Source organism: Octopus bimaculoides, chromosome 19 (assembly GCF_046866305.1).
Source record: "Octopus bimaculoides isolate indiv1 chromosome 19, ASM4686630v1, whole genome shotgun sequence".
In the NCBI taxonomy this organism is placed as follows: domain Eukaryota; kingdom Metazoa; phylum Mollusca; class Cephalopoda; order Octopoda; family Octopodidae; genus Octopus; species Octopus bimaculoides.
This window is the reverse complement of record NC_142946.1, coordinates 47737012-47747011: the sequence shown is the minus strand read 5'-3', so window position 1 is coordinate 47747011 and position 10000 is coordinate 47737012. Positions and strand designations below refer to the sequence as shown.

General features: G+C 38.2%; 1 protein-coding gene and 1 long non-coding RNA gene across 4 annotated transcripts in view; one reads left to right on the top strand and one right to left on the bottom strand.

The window, feature by feature from the left end:
- The window catches only part of LOC106877819 (beta1,4-N-acetylgalactosaminyltransferase B), a 43157-nt gene that overhangs the window by 17210 nt on the left and 15947 nt on the right, over nt 1–10000 (top strand). Inside the window, exon 2 of one of the 3 annotated variants that reach the window (XM_089337560.1) lies at nt 494–679. The exons of 1 other annotated variant lie outside the window; for it this stretch is intronic. In XM_089337560.1, the coding sequence (XP_089193686.1) occupies nt 508–679 (172 nt within the window). In that variant the 5' untranslated portion in view covers nt 494–507. Of the gene's footprint in view, nt 1–493; nt 680–7844; nt 8752–10000 lie in introns of those variants that run through there. One more of the 3 variants, XM_089337561.1, reaches the window with a different exon arrangement.
- LOC149131855 (uncharacterized) overlaps nt 5531–10000 on the bottom strand; it is a 13830-nt gene continuing 9360 nt past the window's right edge. The window contains exon 2 of the long non-coding RNA XR_016237433.1: nt 5531–5929. This is a non-coding gene — a long non-coding RNA (uncharacterized LOC149131855). The remainder of the gene's footprint in view (nt 5930–10000) is intronic.

Sequence of the window (10000 nt, the reverse complement as noted above, 5' to 3'; positions counted from 1 at the left end):
ATAAAGTAATTGTGTTTGAAGAAAGATTTTGAAGAAAGTCACAGTTTAAAGTGAAAGTTACTCGTAGGATTGGCAGTGTGTTTGTTTATTTTACTCTCAGTGTTTCTCCTTCATTTCTGTGTGTTTGTATGTATGTGATTAAATGTGTTTTAAAAAATAATTTCAAAAGACTCAAAGTTTGACTGTTTTCGTAGTGTTTCTGATTGCTTTGTTGTTTAATATTTTGTTGGATCGCTCGTAAAGGAATGAGAAGTGAAGTTAGATGTGGCTGTGTGGTTAAGAAGATTCCTTCCGAAATCTATGGTTTCTGGTTCAGTTCTACAACACGGTATATTGATCATGCATCTTCTGTTCTAGCCCTGGAACAGCCAAAGCTTTTAAAGTAGATTTAGTAGAGACAAAATGGAAGAAGCATTTTGTATCCATGTAAACTCGATGTTTGGAAGTTATGCCATATTCAAACAAGTTTTTTCTCTTTTTTTTCTTTTGCCAGGTAAAAGTTAAAAGATGTTAACACGTCTACAGAGAGCAAGTATTCTGTTGTTTGTAATTGTGATTTTTGTAATCTGCTACCAAAGTATTATGGTAGGAAATCCCAATGTTACCTATTATCTTGGAACCAATAACACACAGTTAAAGATACATCTGAGTGATTGCTTGAAGAATTCAAGAAAATTAGGTAAGTACCACTTGAAAAATATTCTGCTATACATTGTTGACACCATAAGGGTGTAGAAACTTTGAGAGAGTGTGAAATACTTAATTTTTTGGAATGGGAGAGACTCAAAGTAGATAGGGTAATGACTCCCTTCAGTGATGAATAATCATGGGATTGCACCTAGGAAGTATCCCTCTAGGGCACAAGTCCAGACAAAGTTGTTTATGGAAGACCAGCAGTCTTTGCCCATGCATACCAGCCTCGCCTCTCCATGCCACCAATGTTATCCAAGGGAAAGACGAAGGCCGATACAGCTTGGCACCAGTGATGTCGCAACTCATTTCTACAGCTGAATGAACTGGAGCAATGTGAAATAAAGAGTCTTGCCCAAGAACGCAACACACAGCCCAGTCCGGGGGTCAAACTCACTACCTCATGATTGTGAGCCCAACACTCTAACCATTGAACCATGCACCTTCACATGTAGATAAAGCTATAAATAAAAGCATGTGAATATTGGGTTAAAAAGCCCTACGGATAGAAAACAATCAAATGATTCCCAAGCCCACATCTCTTGCACTCATGACAGATGTTCTACCACTGGACCAAAGCAGAATTTTGAATTTCTTTTTCCAGTTTAGAAACTTTATGTATTGTATGTTATTGAAGTCGTAGGCTTGGTTATGTAGTAAGAAGCTTGCTTCTCAACCACATGGTTCCTGACTCAGTCCCACTGCATGACACCTTCGATCTTCTTCTGTAGCCTTGGGCCAACCAAAGCTTTGCGAGTGGATTTGGTGGACGGAAACTGAAAGAAGTCTATTGTATATAGGGTGGACCAAAAGCGGGTATACACTTTAAAGTTTCTTCATTTTATTACTTTTACACTTATTTATTACAATTACATTTATTAAACAGTTTAATCTTGTAAAAGCTCAAAATGTCCTCCTTCAACATTGCAACGTTCTTCAAAGCTTTCCAGAACATTGTGACATACAGCAAGCAAAATAAATAAGTTAATTTAAAATGTGTATACCTATTTTTGGCCCACCCTCTATATGTGTGTGTGCATGTGTCTTTGTATTTGTGTTTTTTTTTCCCTCACCATTACTTGACAAGTGGTGTTGGTGTGTTTACATCCCTGTAACTTCGTGGTTCAGCAAAAGAGACCGAGAGAATAAGTACCGGGGTTGATTTGTTTGACTAAAAATTTCTTTGAGGCGGTACTCCAGCACGGTCATAGTCCAGTGAAAGATAAAAGATAAACATTCAAAAGCGCATGAATTTATTCGAGTCTCACAGGCAGCCTTCACTTTTTGCAAATATAACTTTTTGGGGAACTGAGTCTCGAAGCAGATAAAGCCAGAAATAATAGTGTGTGAATATTGAGTTAAAAAAATAAAACCTACTGGATTTAAAAAAAGTCAAAAGGCTGCGCATGGGATTTGAACCTACATCCACTGTAAACATGAACCAAGCAACCTTCAACTCTTTCCATCCATAGAGTCTTTAATCCTATATTTACAGGCTATTATTTATAGCTTTATCTGTTTTAAGTTTCACTGTTCCAAAAAGGAATTATTCTGCTATTCTTTTATTCTTTTACTTGTTTCTGGCTTGTTAGCATTTATTTACCTGTCTGTATATATCCCATAATCCCATCGGATGGTAACATTCTCTTACGCTGTGACTGGCTCCGGATGGTGTTTATTCCCATGGGTTGTAGAAGATATGCGATAAATCACATGATTCTGGTGACCTTAGGATGACATAAAGGGGCTATGTGTATAGGTATGTATGTATGTATGTATGTATGTATGTATGTGCATACATACGTACGTATGTATGTATGTACATACATTATTGAGTCATCTTCGTAGTCATAAAGCAAGACCGATGATTGACTACCAGGCCGCTGGTGATGATGCTACACACCATACTAATCATGTCTGTTGGGCATGTGGAAGGGAGTGTGATTCAGCAGGAGGACTTAAACGACACGCAAAGGTACATGGAGCCCAATTACAACAACAGCCAGCTATTGCCAGTAAAGGTTTTGGATGCCAACTCTGTGCAAGACATTGTAGATCTTCGGTGGCTGGGCTAAAAAGTTACATTCGACTACAGCACCATTAAGTTAAGCTTCGTGCAGTGGCCATACTCGATAACAAGGGGCAGCCATCATGTATGCATGTATGTATACCTGCAGATTTGTATGTTTTCTGTATGTATTCTCATGTTACATATCTAGACATGTTCATATACAGCGGTTGAACAAAATAATGAAAACACCTTAAAATTTCAAACAAATTTATTTTAATATGGGGTAGGACCGTCTTTGGCAGTAATTACAACTTGAATTCTATGAGGTATGGACTCCTACAAAGTTTGAATTGTTTCCAAAGGAATTTTTGTCCATTCTTCAGCTAAAACATTCTGTCAAAATGCTAAAAATAACTGACCAACAAAAAGAAGCCAACCAAGATTCAACCAAATCAAAAAACAAACCTAAATACTAAGTGAACAAAGAGGAACCATCCCACTTCCATTGCATGCGCACACACACACACAAACGTGCGCACGTGCACGCACACACACATTCACATACGCCCCTTTTACATACACACGCATATATTCACACAGAGTTGAAATGCTCACCCCTTCCTTCCTTATTCATCTATCATCCCTTTCTTTCTCATTCATAAACACAAGAGTGTTATTATAGTAGATTATCTCGGTAACCATGGGAGCTATGAAAAAAATACAAAGCCCAGCAACACCACCGGGTCATTCAACACATCTGTGTAATTTTTCGCACAATTCTACACAGTCGTTTGACCATGAATCCCAAGACAAGAAAGAATCGCCCATGTCAAATTTATATGTATATACATACATATATATGTATATATATGTATATGTATATATGTATATATATATATGTATATATTTATATGTATATACATACATATTCTCTTTTTACTTGTTTCAGTCATTTGACTATGGCCATGCCGGAGCACCGCCTTTAGTCGAGCAAATCGGCCCCAGGACTTATTCTTTGTAAGCCTATTACTTATTCTATCAGTCTCTCTTTTTGCCGAACCGCTAAGTTACGGGGACGTAAACACACCAGCATCGGTTGTCAAGCGATGATGGGGGCACAAACACAGACACACAAACACACATACATATATATATATATATATATATATATATATATATATACATACATACATATATATATATATATATATATATATATATATATATATATATATATATATATATATATATATATATATATATATATATATATATATATATATATATATATATATATATATATATATATATATCATCATCATCGTTTAACGTCCGCTTTCCATGCTAGCATGGGTTGGACGATTTGACTGAGGACTGGTGGAGCCCAAAGGCTACACCAGGTTCCAATCTGATTTGGCAGAGTTTCTACAGCTGGATGCCCTTCCTAACGCCAACCACTCAGAGAGTGTAGTGGGTGCTTTTACGTGTCACCCGCACGAAGGCCAGTCAGGCGATACTGGCAACGGCCACGCTCAAAATGGTGTATTTTATGTGCCACCCGCACAAGAGCCAATCTTCTATTAAAATTCCATTCACATCTAGTTTTATAATATTAACCCTTTAGCATGTAAGCTGGCCATGTCCAGTCCAAATATTCTTGTTTTATGCTCAAACTGGCCAGATCTAGCCTCTCACACCTACCCGACAATGTCATTCTAAAAATAAACAGTCACATCATTGAAATCTTGAAGCTATGAGAAAATACATGATTATTTGAAAACACTGTGAATAAATAAGCATTACATTTCATTAAGTAATCTGAATGCTAAAGGGTTAAAAAATATAATTAATATAATTTTAACCCCACCACTAAAATTGATGACCTGGTGCCAAAATTTGAAGCCATTTTAGTTATTACTATTATTATTAGAAAAAAAAATATTAAGGGAGCAAGCTTATTAGGAAAGCTTGGAGAATGTTTGTGGACAGATGAGGGAATCTGATGCTGCTCGAAGGGGGTATGGAACCAGCATGATGCAGCAGGGGAAACCAGCATATGCTGTCGGGCCCCACTGCTAATATTGAGGGTTGCATTCTATGCCTTGACCCAAGCATAGAATAGGGCTCGCCTCTTTGAGCTGGGAAATGAATAGAATGTGTGGTGTATGACTTGTTGTGGCTACCCCCTCCTAAAAAAAATTGGGGAATAAGCCTGGGTATATAAAAGAATTATTAAGGTGGTAAGCTGGCAGAATTGTTACCATGCCAACCAAAATGCATAGCAGCATTTCAACCGTCTCTACATTCTAGGTTCAAATTCCACTGCAGTCTGATTTGTCTTTCATTCTTTTGGGGTTGATGAAGTAAGTGTCCTTTGTTTCCCATCTTCTGTGAAAATCTGTTTGACTGTTTTGCTGGATGGGTAACGTCAGTGTGCACACATGACAGAGTGTGAATAATTTAAGACGAAATCTGGGTATAATCTCTCCCTCGAACTTGATGGTCTTGTGCCAAAATTTGAAATCATGATTAAACTGGTGTTTATAACATAAATTAATACGAAATTTTGATGGGGGGTGTTAATTTAGATCACTCTAACCCTTTGGTTACCATATTTCTACTGAAATATCTTAACCTTGTTTCAATTATTTCTTTGAAATAAAGAATTAAATAAAATAACTTTATCCTTATTCAGCTGGTGTTGGAACATAAATTAACATGATATTTCGACGGAAGATTTTAATTTAGATCACTTCAACCCTTTTGTTACCATAGTTCTGCTAAAATATGCTGCCTTTGTTTTAATTAATTTTTGGAAATAACAAAGAATTTACTAAAATAACTTTATTATTTAAGTTTACATTTGGAACATAAATTAAAAAATTTTGATGATGGAAGGTCTTAACTTAGATCACTTCAAAACAGGGAAGTTTGTATCACCAGACCAGGGGGTGCTCTTGGGGCAGACTGGTATCAAAATGGGTTAAACCCCACCGAAATCTCAATCAAATAGAAAATTAATTAAAAATAACATTAGCAGTGGATGAGTACTCGTTAACAAATTAATCGAGAAAAAATTAACACCTATCAAAGATGAAGACATGCTACAAAACACGACAACAACAGCAATAGACAAACTATACATCAACGTACATCCATGTCGTCCTGAGAGGCTGGTGCTGTGATGACGTCATCATATAAATCGCTATCGTGGTTATAATCAGCATCCTGCAACAACAAATGGAATAATTTCGTTTCACAAAACGGTAACCCGGTTTGCTTTCAAATATAATTCAACTGCAGAAATACTGGGTAAATTACCCTTACAAAGCAGAAAAATCTCTCAAAAGCCATGGGACTCAAACCGACATCCCTCAAGACAACAGCAAGCAGTTTAGCTTAATGGTAAAGCACTCCAGCAGTTTCTCGAGGGATGTGGGTTCAAGTTCCATAACCATTTGCTGACCAAATTTTCCAGTCTCTAAGGGTAATTTTTACCCAATATTTCTCTCACTCTTACTTCCTGTTTCTGTTGTGCCTGTAATTCAAAGGGTCAGCCTTGTCACACTGTGTCACGCTGAATATCCCCGAGAACTACATTAAGGGTACACGCATCTGTGGAGTGCTCAGCCACTTGCATGTTTATTTCACGAGCTAGCTGTTCCGTTGATCGGATCAACTGGAACCCTCGACGTCGTAAGCGACGGAGTGCTAACAACAATATATGAGAGAGAGAGAAAGTAAAAGAGAGGGAGATATGTGTGTGTGTGTGTGTGTGTGTGTGTGTATGTGCATATGTATCTGTTTCCTGTTTCTGAAGAAGAGCGTCTGCTCGAAAAATAAAACCACCTTTCTTTCCTTCCCTGAGAGTCTGCTAATACTTTAGAAGTACCACGTCCTCGTGTTGTTGTTTTTTTGTGCTTGTTCTTTGTTTTTTGGGATTTATTATATTATATATATATTCTCACGGTGGTGCACCAACATGACCGCAGCCACTTGGCTGAAACACATAAATAAATAAATAAATATATATACATATGTACACACACACACACACACATGCCTGCATTAACACGCTCAATGAAGCATAACCACAAAAGCAGACTGAAAGCTGAGTGCAAGCAGGCACCCAGAAAAGCTGGCTGACAAACACACCCAGTCAAATGATTTGACAGAGGCAAAAAAACACAGTCACATGACAAACAACCTAGAGTTAATTATGGTTGGCGAGGATGTAAACAGGTTTGGAGTGGGTGAGAGACACCTCATAGTAGCAGGTGTCTGCCGCAAACATGCAGAACTGTGTGGAAATCTAGTGTGGGGTGCAGACAGATCTAATCACACCCAGGTGTTTGTATGTCTACACATTTATTTAGAACGATCAGTGTTACACACATACAAACACACACACCCACAGGTGGCTGTTAGAGCAACCAGGAAGCAAAAATACATTGAGTTCAGAAATACACAAACACAGGTACAAACACACACCCATACATAAACACATACATGCAAATACACAGATACATACATACAAACACACACATACATACATACAAACACACACATACATACATTTTTTTCACCAGGAAGAGAAAACAGTTGTACTGCATTATACCTTAGGCAACTACCTTCTAATAAAACCTCAGTCCAACCAGAGCCTCTTCAGGAGAATTAGGAAATGGAAACTGAAAGAAGCCTCTCACACCTATGTCTACAGATCTTTTACTTGTTTCAGTCATTGGACTGCAGCCATGCTGGGGCACCGACTTGGAGGGTTTATTTGACCAAATCAACCCCAGTCCTTTTTTTTGTTTTTTTAGTCTATTACCTATTCTCTCAGTCTCCTTTGCTGAACTGCTAAGTTAACAGTAGTAGCATGGGGGCATGTGCTGTAACAGCATCCCCCATTTGTCGGTGATTGCCCACCACTCCTGGCGGATGACATCTTTGTACCACTCAGGTGACAACCTTCCAGTCCATGGGTCTGTTTTGAGTAGTCATTGTCGGGAAGGGTTTTACAAGGTCAGAGTGCAAATCCTAGCCTTAACCTCTTTTAGTTGCTCCCATCCTTACAACAATGTTTGAGCATTCAGCTTTTTGCTGAAAAACCTGCACAAATGCTATGTTTATAGTGATCAAATGTCATGTCGCGCATTAGCTCACTCTGTCCATCAAATTAACATTATCTGAATAAGGTGCACAGTGTACCACGTGTCAGGTGTCAAAGTGACCACAGAGCAATGAGACGAGGGGTTTTGCTCAAGAACACAACGCGCTACCTGGTCTAGAAATTGAAACCACGAATGAAATTGCAATTGAAACACTAAGCTGTATGCCTAACCAGTAAGCCATGTGCCCTCATATATACACACATACACAAATAGATTTACACGCAAGTATATGCAATTCATATACACAGAAAAACACATATACATACACACTCACCCACATTGGCTAATTCTTTTCTTGCAACAAACAAATCTCATTCTAGACATCGAGAACAATTCTGGGTATGTAGTTTTTATTCATGAGGACTTTCATATATATGTCATTCACACAAAACACAATTCTTATGCAGTCATTTCATTAAGAACCTGTTTGCTGTTATCAACATCTCCTTTCAACGACAGATCATGCCACGTGTACACACACTTTGCAATAGAACCTCTTGAAATATAATAAATATGGGTGCAGCCCAATAATTGAACAGAGAAGTTAAAGCAATACAAAATAACAGGAATTTTCTGAGGGTTGATCCCTCGATCTCGTGAATGGATTGTGGGGCAAGTTGGGGCACCATCTTTTGACCCTTTAGCAGTTAAAGGGACTATATCTGACCTACTAATCCCTGATTGTAATCCCATAGATTACTTACGGTGTGCAGCTGAAAAAGACACCCAACCGTTCTGCCTGCAACAACAGGGCTGGGCTGGTGGCCAAGATCAGGCAGGTGTCAAAGATCTTTTCCAGAGATACACTGAGGAATGCTATTCCGGGTTCTGGAGCCATCTTGAGGACATAGTGGAAGCTGAAGATGGCTGCTTTGGGTAAATTATCTCCCAGCCATAATCTAGTTGGGAATTTTTTCAGTTTTTAAAATACATTTCTTCTTGAATGCGATATTGCGTTTTGATTTCCTCAAATTTAGCATTTAGCCCAAATACCCTGTATGAACATATTACACAGACACATATAGCTATATATACATACATATTCACACACAATATAACTATACACATGGCGCAGGAGTGGCTGTGTGGTAAGTATCTTGCTTACCAACCACATGGTTCCGGGTTCATTCCCACTGCGTGGCACCTTGGGCAAGTGTCCTACTATAGCCTCGGGCCGACCAAAGCCTTGTGAGTGGATTTGGTAGACGGAAACTGAAAGAAGCCCGTCGTATATATGTATATATGTATGTGTGTTTGTGTTTGTGTGTCTATGTTTGTCCCCCCACCATCGCTTGACAACCGATGCTGGTGTGTTTACGTCCCCTTAACATAGCGGTTCGGCAAAAAGAGATCGATAGAATAAGTACTAGGCCTACAAAGAATAAGTCCTGGGGTCGATTTGCTCGACTAAAGGCGGTGCTCCAGCATGGCCGCAGTCAAATGACTGAAACAAGTATAAAAAAGAGAGAATATATACACTAGCACACTGCTGTACACATACGTACACACACTGCTGTACACATACACGCACACATGCACGTATACTGCTGTCTACATACACACACAGTTGTAATTGTGTGTGTGTGTATATATATATAATTGTGTGTGTGTGTGTGTATATATATGAGGTTACCCTGGATCTCTCGTCCATAAAGGGTTTGGCCTAACGGCGTATCGTCACACCTCAAACCCGTTGGCATAAGATCTAGTGCTTATTCTCCGGATTTATTTTCTACAAACGATATATATATATGTGTATATATAGAGAGAGAGAGACAGAGAGAGAGGTTCATGCTGTTTATATACATATATACTATATATATAAGCCTATATATATGTATACACTTTTTCTTTCACATTGCTTCTAGGCGCACTGGCTTCGTTTATTCACGTGTGTATACACACATATCTATACATACATACATACACGTACATATAAAATTCTTGTTTCACTCTCTGCTTCGTTACAAACTTACACTTCGTTTCACGCTGCCTATATATATAATCGCTTCATATATTTGTGTATATATATATATATATATATACACGCACACAGCAATAAATGGACGTTTTCAAACAACGACAAAGCCATAATTTATGACAACGTACTCTATGAAAAATTTGA